Genomic DNA, 16,112 nt, shown 5'->3' with positions numbered 1-16,112 from the left:
AAAAGGAGGAAAGGAAAAGGAAAGGAAAAGTAAAAAAGGGAAAGGAAAAGAAGAAGGGAAAAAGGAAAAGGAAACTTAATACGAAAAGGAAGATGAAGTGGAAAATGAAGAGGAAAAGGAAGAGGAAGGGGTTAATGGATAAGAATAAAAAAAATCAAAATCAAAAGTTAAAAGGTGAAAGGTACGAGGGAAAAGAGGAAGAGGAAAATAAGGAGAAGCAAATAATAAAAATAAAAAGACAAAAATATTTTAACGAGCAAGAGACGGAAAAAGAGTGAAAAAGGAAGGATAAAAATGAAAAGGAAGAAAAAGGGAAAGAAAGCCAGAAAGATGGAGGAGCGAGACAGAAGGATTGGGGTTTAAAACAAATCCCCTCCCTCCTGCTGGCTCAGAACTGGAAATATTTGAGGGAAAAGAGGTTTGGGTGATTCTGTGCTGATCGGGGGAGCAACGAAACAGAGAGAAACTGAACCCCCCAAGGAGGGAGCAAACGGAATCCATAATTCCACAGAAAGGACTGAATTAAGATCAAGAGTGGGGAAAAGGAAAGAAAAAGGGAAGGTGCCCGCCTGCTGAAGGAGAATTTGGGTGTTTTCTCCCTCAGCAGATGGTGCTGCTGCACCGCTCACGCCCAGCCTCGGCTCCAGACAGTGGGGAAGCAATTTCCAGCCCCGGCCGTTCAATTCTCCACTCCTGAAATCCATTTAAAGGCTTCAACTCCCGCTCTAATGCTCGCCCAGGGAATTCCCGGGCAGGGAATCTCATCTGCCGTTATTGGCGATGGTTTTGGGGCCAGGCAGGAGGTAGATAAATGGCCCCAGCGGCAGATTTATGTGCCAGAGGAGGAAAGGTGAATATATTTAGGATTTATTCCCTCTCCTTGCAGCAAATCTCCGTGTCCTGGATGAAGGATGGCGTCGGTTTGGGGCTTAAAAGGGAAATCACGGAGCCAAGTGTCAGAAGTTTAGGAAAACAGAAATGATGGAAGGAAAGAGAGTCCCCCTGGCAAAACTTCGCAGGGGTGGGGAGATTTTCCATCCAGCTCCGCCTGGAACCAGCCTGGCTGGGCCTGGGAATATCCCCTGGTCCCTGCAGGCAGGAAAAGAGCCGGGAAAAGCCATGGAGAGCACCCCATGGGCAGGAGGCAGCCCTGAGGGGAGGAGGGAACACAAGGTGTGGGTCCCAACATCCCCCAGAGCTCTGGAGTCCTGTTCCAAAATCCCAGTGCTCCAGAATCCCAGTGCTCCAAAATCCCAGTGCTCCAAAATCCCAGTGCTCCAGAATCCCGGTGCTCCAAAATCCCAGTGCTCCAAAATCCCGGTGCTCCAAAATCCCGGTGCTCCAAAATCCCAGTGCTCCAAAATCCCAGTGCTCCAAAATCCCGGTGCTCCAAAATCTTGGTGCTCCAAAATCCCAGTGCTCCAGAATCCAAGGCCAGGTGCCTCAATCCAGGCAGGAATCCCGGTGTTCCAAAATCCCAGTGCTCTGAAATCCTGGGCCAGGTGTCCCGATCCAGGCTGGAATCCCGGTTCTCAGGGAGGGATCAGCCCTGCTGGAAGCTGGCAGTGAGGAGAATCATTCCTGCCCCCCTGGCAGCCCTCAGCACACCCCTGCTGACGCACGGAGAGCCGCAGGACACTCGTGCGAGGTTCCCGTGAAACCTGCAGGGCCTGGGGACTCTCCTCTCCTCTCCTCTCCTCTCCTCTCCTCTCCTCTCCTCTCCTCTCCTCTCCTCTCCTCTCCTCTCCTCTCCTCTCCTCTCCTCTCCTCTCCTCTCCTCTCCTCTCCTCTCCTCTCCTCTCCTCTCCTCTCCTCTCCTCTCCTCTCCTCTCCTCTCCTCTCCTCTCCTCTCCTCTCCTCTCCTCTCCTCTCCTCTCCTCTCCTCTCCTCTCCTCTCCTCTCCTCTCCTCTCCTCTCCTCTCCTCTCCTCTCCTCTCCTCTCCTCTCCTCTCCTCTCCTCTCCTCTCCTCTCCTCTCCTCTCCTCTCCTCTCCTCTCCTCTCCTCTCCTCTCCTCTCCTCTCCTCTCCTCTCCTCTCCTCTCCTCTCCTCTCCTCTCCTCTCCTCTCCTCTCCTCTCCTCTCCTCTCCTCTCCTCTCCTCTCCTCTCCTCTCCTCTGCTCCACACTCCCAGATGGGCACCGGGGTAAGAACATTTTCCTCTGCCCCACACGGCAGAGAAAGGGGACAGGGTTTGTGCTGGACAGGTTAAATTCTGTGTTTTTATTGCCTCTGCTTTCTCTGCCTGGGATCTGTTGATGTTTGCATCCTTCTGCGTTTGTTCTGCTGTTTGTTATTGACTGGAGAAGCCAGCCCTGCTCTCCAGCTGGCCATGACAGAGCATTTGGAGTGTTTGCTTTTTGTAATTACAACCTGGCAACTCCCAGGGCTTCCAGGAAAGGCCGGGATTTTTGGGATTATTGGGAAGAGACAGAGCTCGGCCTCGGCTCCATCCGTTTTACTCAGTCCCCAAGAGCTGTGGGATTCAATGCTCCATTGCTTGGTTTAATGCAAATTTCCGAGGGATTTTTTTGGGAGTGATGTTTCCTTGGAAGCCCCGAGCTCAATCCCATCCATGAGGCTCTGAAGAGCCGTGCCTGGCCCTGACATTCCAATCAGGAAAGGCACGGAAGGTAAATGAGTTTCCTTTGAGGCCAAACTGAATCTCTGAAGAACAAAGGGGGAATAAAAGATGCCGAGATTACCTCGGGTAAGCTGAGGCTTGATCTGGGCTTGGAGTCTCCGGGAGGAGAATTAAACAATGCCTTGAAGCAGGTACAGGATGTCTCGAGAGTGGGAATGGCTGGAGAATGCTCCAGCTGGGAATTTTAAAGCAGGATTGATGAAAATGGTGTTTGATAGCGGGGCTGGTGGTTCCAGCTCCTGGGGAAAGCTCACAGATCCTGGGAACAGCACCCAGACCATGGGGAATGACACCCAGATCCTGGGAACAGCACCCAGATCCTGGGAACAGCACCCAGACCATGGGGAATGACACCCAGACCATGGGGAATGACACCCAGATCCTGGGAACAGCACCCAGACCATGGGGAATGACACCCAGATCCTGAGAACAGCACCCAGACCATGGGGAATGACACCCAGATCCTGAGAACAGCACCCAGACCATGGGGAATGACACCCAGATCCTGGGAACAGCACCCAGACCATGGGGAATGACACCCAGATCCTGGGAACAGCACCCAGACCATGGGGAATGACACCCAGATCCTGGGAAAAGCTTCCAGCTCCCATAAAAAACTCACTCAGCTCCTGGAAAAAGCAGCCAGATCCTGTAACTCCCAGCTCCTGGGGACAGCACAGAGATCCTGGGAATGCCCCCAGATCCTGGGAATGGTGCCCAGATCCTGGGAATGGTGCCCAGATCCTGGGAATGGCACCCAAATCCTGGGAATGGTGCCCAGATCCTGGGAATGGCACAGAGATCCTGGGAATGGCACCCAGATCCTGGGGACACACTGAGGGACCCCGGGAGTTGCTTTCCCAAGGGAGAAGCCATGACCCGGGGCAGGTTTGCTCTGGAATGTTCTCTTGGCGGGTGTTTGGAGGCCCCTGAGGGCAGGTTTATTCTGGAATGTTCTCTCAGCAGGTGTTTCCCCGGGGCAGGTTTGTTCTGGAATGTTCTCTCGGCAGGTGTTTGCCCGGGGCAGCTTTGCTCTGGAATGTTCTCTCGGCTTTGCCCAGGGCAGGTTTGCTCTGGAATGTTCTCTCGTGTTTGCCCGGGGCAGGTTTGTTCTGGAATGTTCTCTTGTGTTTGCCCGGGGCAGGTTTGTTCTGGAATGTTCTCTCGTGTTTGCCCGGGGCAGGTTTGCTCTGGAATGTTCTCTCGGCAGGTGTGTGCCCGGGGCAGGTTTGCTCTGGAATGTTCTCTCAGCGGGTGTTTGCCCGGGGCAGGTTTGTTCTGGAATGTTCTCTCGGCAGGTGTTTGCCCGGGGCAGCTTTGCTCTGGAATGTTCTCTCGTGTTTGCCCGGGGCAGGTTTGCTCTGGAATGTTCTCTCAGCGGGTGTGTGCCCGGGGCAGGTTTGTTCTGGAATGTTCTCTCGGCAGGTGTTTGCTCGGGGCAGGTTTGCTCTGGAATGTTCTCTCGGTGGGTGTTTGCCCGGGGCAGGTTTGTTCTGGAATGTTCTCTCGGCAGGTGTTTGCCCGGGGCAGGTTTGTTCTGGAATGTTCTCTCAGCGGGTGTGTGCCCGGGGCAGGTTTGTTCTGGAATGTTCTCTCGTGTTTGCTCGGGGCAGGTTTGCTCTGGAATGTTCTCTCGTGTTTGCCCCGGGCAGGTTTGCTTTGGAATGTTCTCTCAGCGGGTGTTTGCCCGGGGCAGGTTTATTCTGGAATGTTCTCTTGGTGGGTGTTTGCCCGGGGCAGGTTTGCTCTGGAATGTTCTCTCGCAGGTGTTCTCTCGGCTCAGGAGCCCGCGGGAGGCTGGCAGAGCTCCGGGCTGTGGCTGTGACCCCCACAGTGTCCCCGGCCATGGCCCCGGGTGGCTCCCAGCGCTGCTGGCCCAGGGCAGGGCCTCGCCCAGGCTGCTGCTGCTGGTGTTGGTGGCGCTGCTGCTGGACAACATCCTGCTCATCATCGTGGGTACGGCACTGCGGGCACCGGGGCACTGGGGGCACTGGGGGGCACTGGGGGCTCTGGGGGGCACTGGGGTCTCTGGGGGTACTGGGGGGCACTGCGGGCACCGGGGGCACTGGGGGCACTGGGGGATCCTGGGGGCACTGGGGGGCACTGGGGGGCACCGGGGGCTCTGGGGGGCACCGGGGGCACTGGGGGTACTGGGGGCTCTGGGGTCTCTGGGGGTACTGGGGGGCACTGCGGGCACCGGGGGCACTGGGGGTACTGGGGGTACTGGGGGGCACCGGGGGCACCGGGGGCACTGCGGGCACCGGGGGCACTGGGGGCACTGGGGGTACTGGGGGTACTGGGGGTACTGGGGGCACTGGGGGTACTGGGGGTACTGGGGGCACCGGGAATCCTGGGGGCACCGGGGCACTGGGGGCACTGGGGGTACAGGGGGCACTGGGGGCACCGGGGGATCCTGGGGGCACCGGGGGGTCCTGGGGGACACTGCGGGCACCGGGGGCACTGGGGGCACTGGGGGATCCTGGCGGGCACCAGGGGCTCCTGGGGGCACTGGCGTTCTTTGGGCTCCTGGGGGGCACTGCAGGTCCTGGGGGGCACTGGGGGCTCCTGGGGGTCCTTTGGGGCTCCTGGGGGGCACTGTGGGGTCCTTTGGGGCACTGAGGGGTCCTTCGAGGGCACTGTGGGTTCTTTTGGGGGCAATGTGGGGGTTCTTTGGGGTTCCTGGGGGGCAGTGGGGGCTCCTGGGGGGCACTGGGGGGGCACTGCAGGGTCCTTTGGGCTCCTGGGGGGCACTGTGGGGTTCTTTGGGGGCACTGTGGGGTCCTTTGGGGGCACTGCAGAGTCCTTTGGGGCTGCCATGGGCACCGGGGGCTCCTGGGGGACACTGGGGATTCTTTGGGGGCACTGTGGGGTTCTTTGGGGGCACTGGGGATCCTTTGGGGGCACTGTGGGGTTCTTTGGGGGCTCTGTGGTGTCCTTTGGGGGTACTGGGGGTCCTTTGGGGCTGTCTCGGGGTAAATTTGGTAAATCTGTGGAATCCTTTTGGGGGCACAGTGTGGGGTTCTCTGGGGCTGTCTGAGGGTACATTGTGGGGTTTTTGGGGCTGCTTCAGGGTACATTGTGGGTCTCTTTGGGGGCACAGGATGGGTTTTCTGGGGGGCTGTCTCAAGGGTAAAATGTGGGACTTTGAGGACAGCTTGTGGGTACAGAGTAGGGCTCTTTGGGGTGGTCTCAGGGCACATTGTGGGGTTCTTTGGGGCTGTCTCAGGGTACATTTTGGGGTTCTTTGGGGCTGTCTCAGGGTACATTTTGGGGTTCTTTGGGGCTGTCTCAGGGCACATTGTGGGGTTCTTTGGGGCTGTCTCAGGGTACATTTTGGGGTTCTTTGGGGCTGTCTCAGGGCACATTTTGGGGTTCTTTGGGGCTGTCTCAGGGCACATTTTGGGGTTCGTTGGGGCTGTCTCAGGGTACATTTTGGGGTTCGTTGGGGTTGCTGCTGGGGGGTTCTTTAGGGACACAGCGTTGGGCTCTTCAGGGCTGCCCTGGGTACTCCGCTCCATCACTGCCTGTGCTGATGATGGTGATGGTGATGAAGGTGACCTTCCAGGACCCCCCACCTGGCCAGCACCGCTCAGTTCAGCTTCGTGCCGAGCCAGGAAAGGCAGGAAAATCCCTCACTAATCCTTTCCCTGGCTTTCCCCAGTACCCATCGTCCCCACCTTCCTCTACACGACAGAGTACGAGGGTGCCGACAGCTCCGTGAGCCCGGCCCTGCCCGCACCGACCCCTGCGGCCCCGGGGGCTCCTCCTTCCTCCTCCGTGCTCTCCTATTTCGACACCACCACCGAGCCCGTTCGGGGCTTCACCGGCACCGCCGAGCCGCCGAACGGGACGGGGAGCAGCCCCCCGGGACACCCCCCGAGCTGCCCCCCAGGACATCCCCCCAGGACACCCCCAGGACATCCCCGGAGGAGCCCCCAGGACATCCCCGGAGCAGCCCCCCGGGACATCCCCCGAGCATCCCCCCAGGACATCCCCCGAGCATCCCCCCAGGAAATCCTCCCAGGACACCCCCAGGACATCCCCGGAGCATCTCCCCAGGACATCCCTGGAGGAGCCCCCCAGGACACCCCCCCAGGACACCCCCAGGACATCCCCCGAGCAGCCCCCCAGGAAATCCCCCCAGGAAACCCCCAGGACATCCCCCGAGCATCCCCTCAGGACACCCCCAGGACATCCCCGGAGGAGCCCCCAGGACATCCCCAGGACACCCCCAGGACACCCCCAGAACACCTCCCCTGGGCACCCCCAGGACATCCCCCGAGCAGCCCCCCAGGAAATCCCCCCAGGACATCCCCCCAGGACATCCCCCAGGACACCCCCAGGACACCCCCAGGACACCCCCCAGGACACCCCCAGCCCCATCCAGGAGCTGTTTGCAGGGTGGGGAGTTCCTGGCCCAGGAGAACACCCGACTGGAGCTGCTCTTCGCCTCCAAGGCTCTGGTCCAGCTGCTGCTCAACCCCTGCGTGGGTCTGCTGACCCACAGGTAGGTCAGACCCCGGGCTTCCTGCAATTCCATCCCGCGGCTCCTGCCTGCCGCTGGAATCAGCAGGCGTGGAATTGCAGGGATTAGCCGGGAGGGAAGTCGCAAGAGGTAAAAATGCCCATCCGAAGGGCAGGAATGTTCCCTTTGTCCCAGCACAAAGCTCCCCAGTGCTCTCCTCAGGTGCTGGCAGATGCTGTTTCATCCCAGCCACCACGGAACAAACAAACCCAGCCTCCCGCCCCGCTATGGACGGATAAAATGTTGTTTTCAGGTTTTCTTTCTCTCCTGCAGACACTGAGCTGTGCTGGGGTGGGCACATGGGCTGGCAGGGTTAGTGGGGGGCTCTGGGGGTCCCTCTGAGCAGTGCTGTGGGCACATCACCCCCTCAGGAGCTGTTTCCAGCCCACAGACATCTCCCAGGGGAGCAGCAGGAGCCCTCCTGAGCTGGGGGCTCGTTTTTCCCACTCCAGGATCGGATACCACATCCCCATGTTCCTGGGCTTCACCATCATGTTCCTGTCCACAGTCAGTGAGTACCGCCCTCCCCACCCTGCCCAGCACAGAGAGGACAGAGCAGAGCCCCCGGGCTGAGGAGAGGGTGACAAGGACAATCTCCCTGCCCTCTCACCCTCCCAATGCCAGCTGGGGCCAGCCTTGTCCTGCTGCAGTCTCAGCCCAGCTCTCCCCTCCCTGTGCAGTGTTTGTTTTCTTGGGCACCTACACCCTGCTCTTCATCGCCAGAGCCCTCCAGGGTGTCGGCTCCTCCTTCTCATCGGTGGCAGGTGAAGGTTTTGGCTACACCTCAGTCCCTGCATCAGCTCCCCTTGGCTGGGTTCTCCTTCTTCTCCTTCTCCTTCTCCTTCTCCTTCTCCTTCTCCTTCTTCTCCTTCTCCTTCTCCTTCTCCTTCTCCTTCTCCTTCTCCCTCTCTTTCTCCTTCTCCTTCTTCTCTTCTCCTCCCTCCTCCTCCTCCTCCTCCTCCCCCCCACCCCCAGCCAGGGGCAGCTGAAGCCCCTGAGTCTCAGCTGCTCCCCGGGAGGAGCCCCAGTGGCACAGGGAGGCTGAGGGGGGCTGTGTGTGTCCCCAGGGCTGGGGCTGCTGGCCAGAGCGCACCCGGAGGACTCAGCGAGGGGCAGCGCCGTGGGGACCGCCCTGGGGGGCCTGGCCTTGGGAGTGCTGAGTAAGGAGCCCCCGTTCCCACCGGGACACGGAAAATCTCCTGTTCCTGCAGTAATCCCACCTGCCTGGCCGGGCACACCCTGGGCTGCTGCTCCCCTTCCTTCCTCCCTCCCTCTGCCCCCTCCCTCCCTCCCTCTGCCCCCTCCCTCCCTCCCTCTGCCCCCTCCCTCCCTCTGCCCCCTCCCTCCCTCCCTCTGCCCCCTCCCTCCCTCTGCCCCCTCCCCGGCATCCCCTGTGGGACTGGCACCTCCCCAAACAGCCACAGGGACCCAGAGCAGCTCCAGGACCTGGGGACAGTGACACTGCCAGGATATGGGGATGGTGACACTGCCAGGCTCTGGGGACAGTGACACTGCCAGGCTCTGGGGACAGTGACACTGCCAGGATCTGGGGATGGTGGCACTGCCGGGATCTGGGGATGGTGGCACTGCCGGGATCTGGAGACAGTGACACTGCCAGGATCTGGGGACAGTGACACTGCCAGGCTCTGGGGACAGTGACACTGCCAGGATCTGGGGACAGTGACACTGCCGGGATCTGGGGATGGTGGCACTGCCGGGATCTGGGGACAGTGACACTGCCAGGATCTGGGGATGGTGACACTGCCAGGATCTGGGGACAGTGACACTGCCAGGCTCTGGGGACAGTGACACTGCCAGGATCTGGGGACAGTGACACTGCCAGGCTCTGGGGACAGTGACACTGCCAGGATCTGGGGATGGTGACACTGCCAGGCTCTGGGGACAGTGGCACTGCCAGGCTCTGGGGACAGTGACACTGCCAGGATCTGGGGATGGTGGCACTGCCAGGATCTGGGGACAGTGACACTGCCAGGCTCTGGGGACAGTGACACTGCCGGGATCTGGGGATGGTGACACTGCCAGGCTCTGGGGACAGTGACACTGCCAGGATCTGGGGACAGTGACACTGCCAGGATCTGGGGATGGTGACACTGCCAGGATCTGGGGACAGTGACACTGCCAGGATCTGGGGACAGTGACACTGCTGGGATCTGGGGACAGTGACACTGCCAGGATATGGGGATGGTGACACTGCCGGGATCTGGGGACAGTGACACTGCCAGGATCTGGGGACAGTGACACTGCCAGGGTGTGACCCAGCCGTTCCCTTGCAGCTGGCACTGCTGAGGCCACACCTCGAGTGCCGTGTCCAGTCCTGGCCCCTCAGTTTGGGAAGGACATTGAGGAGCCAACGAGGCTGCGAGGGGCTGGAACACAAACCCTGTGAGGAACAGCTCAGCGAGCTGGGCTTGTTCAGCCTGGAGAAAAGGAGACTCAGAGGTGACCTGGTCACTTTCCACAGCTCCCTGAGAGGAGCCTGTGGGCAGCTGGGCTCGGGCTCTTTCTCCAGGCAGCACTGACAGAACGGGAGGACACGGCCTCAAGCTGCACCAAGGAAATTTAGGCTGGATGTTAGGAAAAAGCTCTTCATGGAAAGAATGATAAGATACTGGAATGGTCTGCCTGGAGAGAGTCACCATCCCTGGATGTGTTTAAAAAAGACTGGATGTGGCACTCGGTGCTGTGGTTTGGTTGAGGCGTTAGGGCTGGGTTGGACTTGATGATCTTGAAGGTCTCTTCCAACCCAGTGATCCCATGATCCTGTGAGTCAGTGATTCAGTGATCCCGTGATCCCATGATCCTGTGATTCTGTAATTCACTGATCCTGTGATCCTGTGATCCTGTGATCCTGTGATCCTGTGATTCAGTGATTCTGTGATTCAGTGATTCTGTAATTCACTGATTCTGTGATCCTGTGATCCTGTGATTCAGTGATTCTGTGATCCTGTGATTCAGTGATTCTGTGATCCTGTGATTCTGTGATCCTGTGATTCTGTGATTCTGTGATCCTGTGATTCAGTGATTCTGTAACTCACTGATTCTGTGATCCTGTGATTCTGTAATTCATTGATTCAGTGATTGTGTGATTCAGTGATTCTGTGATTCTGTGATTCAGTGATTCTGTAATTCACTGATTCTGTGATTCTGTGATTCTGTGATTCAGTGATTCTGTGATTCTGTGATTCTGTGATTCTGTGATTCTGTGATTCAGTGATTGTGTGATTAACTGATTCTGTGATTCTGTGATTCCATGATTGTGTAATTCACTGATTCAGTGATTCTGTGATTCTGTGATTCTGTAATTCACTGATTCAGTGATTCTGTGATTCACTGATTCTGTGATTCTGTGATTCACTGATTCTGTGATTCTGTGATTCAGTCGGGGCACCCTTCAGGAGCATCATGTATGAATTCGTGGGGAAATCATCGCCCTTCCTGGTCCTGGCCTTCCTCGCCCTCTTGGATGGAGGTGAGAAACCAAAGGGTTAAACCCTACAAATAAAGGAAATTATTGAAATGTGGCTGTTTTGGGGAGAGCCCGCAGGGAGGAAGAGGCACATCAGCACAGACGGGTGATACCATCAGCACCGGTTACTCCATCAGGGCTAAATCCTATTTTTGCCATCTCCAGATGACTGACACAGCAACAGAGCAGGAATTAATCCCTCATTGCTTAAACCCCCCCCTGATTGCTTTAATGGCTCAAAGAGCACATTGAGTAAAGCTCTTTGAACCGTGAATTCTTTGGCAAGACACTCTTGTCTGCAGCCTCTTGGTGCCATGAAGGAATCAGGCTTTGCCAGCAGAAATGGTCCCAGATGGAGGCCACAGGAGCTTCCCGAGTGCCACAGCAGAGTTCCAGCCAGCAGGAGCTGCATTTGCAGTGGGAAGCACGGGGCTAATTAAATTACAGCCCCAGTTCCCGTCCTTGTCTGGCTGCAAAGCAAGATATCAGTAATGAAGCGTGTAAGAGCCGCTGGAAAATGAAACGCGGGCCTCGTGCCTCTCAACCTTCCTGCTTTAATCCTTTTCTGTTCCTCATCCCATTCCTGCCACGCTCCGGTGGCAGCTCCCCAGCTGGCAGCCCGAGGGGAGAATTTGCCCTTTGGATGGCTCCAGGGCTTGACAAAACCCTTCCAGGGCTTGACAAGACCCTTCCAGGGCTTGACAAAACCCTTCCAAGGCTCTCCGGGCAGTTCTGCTGCTCCCTCCCGCTCCAGCAGGTCCCCAAACAGCTCCTGCTGGCTCTGGCTGAGGGGAAGGAGAAGGGCACGGAGTGAGTGGTGGCTGCAGGAAGGAGCCACCAGCAGTGTTCTGTCCCCAGCTCTGCAGTTGTGCATCCTGCAGCCCTCCCGGATCTCCCCGGAGGTGAGCGCGGCGCTGGCCGGGGGAGGTGGGCGCTGCCCGGGGCTGGGGGCTGTGCCAGGGGCCAGCGGAGGGCACGCACAGCCCCCAGCCCAGCTCGTCCCCTTTGCAGAGCACCAAAGCCACCCCGGTGTCCACCCTGCTGCGAGACCCCTACATCCTGGTGGCTGCAGGTAAAACTAAAACCTGGCCCTGGTTAAAGATTCCCTGGGGCCTGCTGGCAACAGCAGCAAAAAGGGCTCAAACAGAGCTTTTCTCCCTTTTCTCCTTTTTCTCCCTTTTCTTCCTTTTCTTCCTTTTCTTCCTTTTCTCCCATTTCTCCTGTTTCTCCCTTTTCTTACATTTCTTCCTTTTCTCCCTTTTCTCTCTTTCCTTCCTTTTCTCCCTTTTCTCCCGTTTCTCCCTTTTCTCACATTTCTGCCTTTTCTCTCTTTCCTTCCCTTTCTCCCGTTTCTCCCTTTACTCCCTTTTCTCCTTTTTCTCCCTTTCCTTCCTTTTCTCTCATTTCTCCCTTTTCTCCCATTTCTCTTGTTTCTCACTTTTCTCCCTTTTTTCCCTTTTCTCCTTTTCCCCCATTTCCCCCATTTCCCCCATCTCTCCTGTTTCTCCCATTTCTCCCATTTCCCCCATCTCTCCCATTTCCCCCGTTTCTCCCGTTTCCCCCATCTCTCCCGTTTCTCTCGTTTCCCCCATTTCCCCCATTTCTCCCATTTCTCCCATTTCCCCCGTTTTTCCCATTTCCCCCATCTCTCCCGTTTCTCCCGTTTCTCCCATCTCTCCCATTTCTCCCATTTCTCCCGTTTCTCCCATCTCTCCTGTTTCTCCCATTTCTCCCATTTCTCCCGTTTCCCCCATCTCTCCCGTTTCTCCCATTTCCAGGAGCCCTGTGTTTCTCCAACACGGCAGTAGCCATGCTGGAGCCCACGCTGCCCATCTGGATGCTGCAGACCATGTGCTCCCCGCAGTGGCAGCTCGGTAGGTCCGTGAGCTTCGGAGAGTTCAGAATCCCAGAAAAACCCCCCAAGACCCATCGAGTCCGACCTGTGGCTGATCCCAACCCCGAGCACCGAGTGCCACGTCCGGGAGCTCCTTGGACAATTCCAGGGACCAGGATCTGTCCCTGCCTGGGCACTGTGGGAGGGATTGAATCATCTTTTACATCACTCAAAAAAAACCCCAGAAAGAAACATCTGCCCTCCTGCCTGTGCAGCGAGCGATCCCAGGCTGGGCACGGCTCCAATTCCAGCTGGAAATGTCCTCAGTGGTGGCTGCTCTGCTCTGTTATTGATAAAATTGTGTGGAATTTGCTGGCCAGCAGAGCAGTAACGGGGCAGGGAGGCAGCGGGGTGCCCTGGGAGCCCATCTTCTGCAGGGCAGGGAATGGGATCGTGCTGGGCTGGGATCGGGGAGGCCAGATGGGCTCTGCAGAGGCAGCTCCGAGTGAGATGAGGCCGTTCCCAGCACCCCAGGCAGGGCAGGATGGGCTCTGCTGATTGCCAGCTGCCCGGAAAATGGGATGTGGAGATAACAAGCGCCTGTGTTTGCTGCAAAAGCAGCCAGGAATGGTGATAAAACCCAAGTGGCGCAGGAATGACCCGGGGGGTGCCCCGGGCTGCACTTAGATCCCAAATTGGATTGCAGGCTGCGAGCAGGGGGCTGGAATTGCTCCTGATTGAGTTACCCTCAGCAACAGCCAGGCACTAAAAGCTTCTCCAGAGCAAGGAAGGGCCAGGGGAAAGCGGCACCAGGGGATCCTGGCAGTGGGAGAAGGGACAGAACCCAGGGAAAAAGCACTCAGAGCTCCCCTGTCACCACCAGAGAAGCTTCGAGGTGACTTAACAGAAGAAAATCCCAAATATATTCCTTAAGATGTTCAGGGAGCTGAGATTTGAGAGCAGTTTGGGTTCAGAGTTCAACACCAACCCACCCCCTCTCATGAGCTGTTCTAAACTCGAGGGGCTTCTTTATCCTGTCTCTTTCTCCCATAATTCAGGGAAAAGAACCCAGAAGAGCTTGGGCTAAACCTGCAGGATTAACCACGTGCTGTAGCTGTTAGAGGAGAGGAAATTAAACACAAATCAGCGTGTTCCAATAAGGAAGGTGTCCCAGGGAAATGGAGGTGATCACTTTTATTTATTGTCAGCAGGAGAGGATATGAAAAATAAACAACTGGTACAGCAGCAGGGAGAGCAAATATTTAATTGTGAGCTACATAATGATCCCCGAGCTTTTTACCTTTATTCCTCTTTATTTAGTGAGGGAAAAGGTGGAGAGGTGGAACAGGGAGAAACTGTGACAGGAGATATTCACGTGCCTGGCCTGGCTTGTGATATTCTCCAAATGAGGCAGCTGGGGAGCGAAAATCTGTGCAAATCTGTATTTTCTTGGGCACAAGACACTTTTTAATCCTTTCTGTCTCCCAGGGATGGCATTCCTGCCTGCCAGCGTCTCCTACCTCATTGGCACCAACCTCTTTGGGATTCTGGCTAACAGGATGGGCAGGTAAGGGGGGTATTAAAGATATCAGCACAAATTTCAGCAGGTTCTGCTCGAGGCTGAGAGCTCCAGTGCTGTTCTCACGTTGCAGGTGGCTGTGCTCCATGATTGGAATGGCTGTGGTGGGAATCAGCCTCCTCTGTGTGAGTAGCGCTGGGGAATCCGAGGAGTCTCCGCAGGGATTTTCACGGTCCTGCCACAGCAAATGCTCAGGGGCTGCACCTCTGGGTGGGTTTTGCAGATCTGGGAAAGGTCTCCAGATCTTAAGGCTGAGAGATTTGGGATTGTTCAGCCTGGAAAAGGCTGTGGGGTGGCTGAATTCTGGCTTCAGGTGCAGGACTTGAAGGGAGCCTGCAGGGAAAATGGGGAGAGAGGATTTACAGGGGATGGAGGGATGGGACAAGGGGAAATGGGTGGCAGAGGGGGACAGAGGGCAGGGTTGGGTGGGATATTGGGAAGATATTCCTTCCTGTGAGGGAGGGAGGGAGAGGCTGGGATGGAGTTCCCAGAGAAGCTGGGGCTGCCCCTGGATCTCTGGAAGTGCCCAAGCCCGGTTGGAGCACCCTGGGACAGTGGAAGGTGCCCCTGCCCATGGCACGGGGTGGGACAGAAAGAGCTTTGAGGTCCCTTTCATCCAACCCATTCCATGATTCCTTGCCCTGTGTCCCACCTTCCCACCTCCCACAGCCTCTCACCTCCTCTCTTTCCTCTCCCAGGTCCCCATGGCCACCAACATTTACGGGCTGATCGGCCCCAACGCCGGCCTGGGCTTTGCCATAGGTAAGCTGGGGATGCTGTGGCTGCTCCCGAGCAGCTCCCCGGGGTCGTGGGGACTGAGGAGCCGCTCGTGCCCCGGGCAGGAATGGTGGACTCCTCCATGATGCCCATCATGGGCTACCTGCTGGACCTGCACCACACCTCAGCCTACGGCACCGTCTACGCCATCGCCGACGTGGCCTTCTGCATGGGCTTTGCCGTCGGTAGGAGGGCTTTACTCATGGTGTAGCTACTCAGGGTGTATCTCCCTGGCGTTTTGTCCCTTTCTGAGGTTTGGGTTTGCAGGTCCCTCCACGGGCGGGGCGATTGTGCGAGCCCTGGGCTTCCCCTGGCTGATGGTCATCGTTGGGGTGCTGAACGCGGCCTACGCCCCGCTCTGCTGGCTCCTGCGCAGCCCCCCGGCCACCGAGGAGAAGATGGTCAGTCAGGGGTGCCTTCCTGGAGTTTTACATCCCAGGGATTTGAGGGAATTGCGAATAAATTTGCCAGGGGTGGCGCATTCCATGTTGGGCTCTTTGTCACCCGCAAAAAAACTCAGATAAAAGGAGGAAAGTTTAGAGGGTCCTTCCCTGCACTCACGGGGAAAGTCAGCTTTGGCTTTTTCCCGCTGTGGTAACGCTCCCGTTAACTGTTCAAAGAAATGGTTATTTTTACTAAAGCACCATTTCTGCTCTGCTTCACCCAGGCCATCCTGAGGCAGGAGTGCCCCATGGAGCCCCAAAGCTGCACCCCCAAGGAAGCCCAGTGGGAGGAGAGCGAAGAGGAGGCAGAAAACATGGAATAACCAGGACAAGGAATGCATTCCCTGCTTTGGAGTCAATATTCTGCTTACAGAGCGTGGATGGGGCCAATTTAGCCGTGTCAGGCTGAATTTCCAACCTCTGCTCCCGCCATCCATTTAGTGAAGCCGCTGTGGGACAGAACGGTGGAATCACAGTGAAGATGTCACTGCAATGACACTAAAATGACACTCTGAGGACACTAAAAACCCTTCATTTGTGTCTTGCTATAGTCTGATGTATTGTGCTATGTCTGTGCTACTCGTGCATCCTTCCCAACATCCATTAAATTCATTTATTCGTTTGAAGACCTCTAAAGAAACTGAGCTGGGAATGCGGTTTAGAATTAGCCAACAAAGCCAGTTAGATCGCTGTATTTAATGCGGTGCTGCACACGGGGAGTCTCAGAAGCTCTGAGGAAAAAATCAGGCAGAGAATCTGCAGTTTCCCCCACGGCTCCAAAGCGCAGAATTAACCTGTTCCAAACACATCGCTGGGGGGCCCTCAG

At 57.0% G+C, this 16,112-nt stretch overlaps 1 protein-coding gene across 1 annotated transcript; it reads left to right on the top strand.

The window, feature by feature from the left end:
- The first annotated feature begins 3,366 nt into the window (after nucleotides 1-3,366).
- Nucleotides 3,367-15,875, top strand: SLC18A1 (solute carrier family 18 member A1). Its single transcript, XM_058859323.1, has 17 exons — nucleotides 3,367-3,580; nucleotides 4,425-4,597; nucleotides 6,303-6,537; nucleotides 7,047-7,148; nucleotides 7,619-7,677; nucleotides 7,847-7,930; nucleotides 8,234-8,326; nucleotides 10,567-10,656; nucleotides 11,512-11,555; nucleotides 11,665-11,725; nucleotides 12,432-12,527; nucleotides 13,976-14,054; nucleotides 14,140-14,191; nucleotides 14,765-14,828; nucleotides 14,909-15,028; nucleotides 15,111-15,244; nucleotides 15,511-15,875. Exons 1-17 carry the CDS (start codon nucleotides 3,372-3,374, stop codon nucleotides 15,607-15,609), a joined length of 1,794 nt encoding a protein of 597 aa, XP_058715306.1. The 5' UTR covers nucleotides 3,367-3,371; the 3' UTR covers nucleotides 15,610-15,875.
- Nucleotides 15,876-16,112: the final 237 nt, after the last annotated feature.

This window comes from Poecile atricapillus, chromosome 29 (assembly GCF_030490865.1).
Source record: "Poecile atricapillus isolate bPoeAtr1 chromosome 29, bPoeAtr1.hap1, whole genome shotgun sequence".
NCBI classification, from domain to species: Eukaryota; Metazoa; Chordata; class Aves; order Passeriformes; family Paridae; genus Poecile; species Poecile atricapillus.
This window is presented reverse-complemented; position numbering and strand designations above follow the sequence as displayed.

Coding starts and splice junctions, on each gene's coding strand:
- SLC18A1 (XM_058859323.1), top strand. CDS start 3,372: ATGGTGCCCAGATCCTGGGAATGGCACCCAAATCCTGGGAATGGTGCC. Junction 7,149..7,618: donor GTGGGTCTGCTGACCCACAG/GTAGGTCAGACC, acceptor TTCCCACTCCAG/GATCGGATACCACATCCCCA. Junction 7,678..7,846: donor CATGTTCCTGTCCACAGTCA/GTGAGTACCGCC, acceptor CTCCCTGTGCAG/TGTTTGTTTTCTTGGGCACC.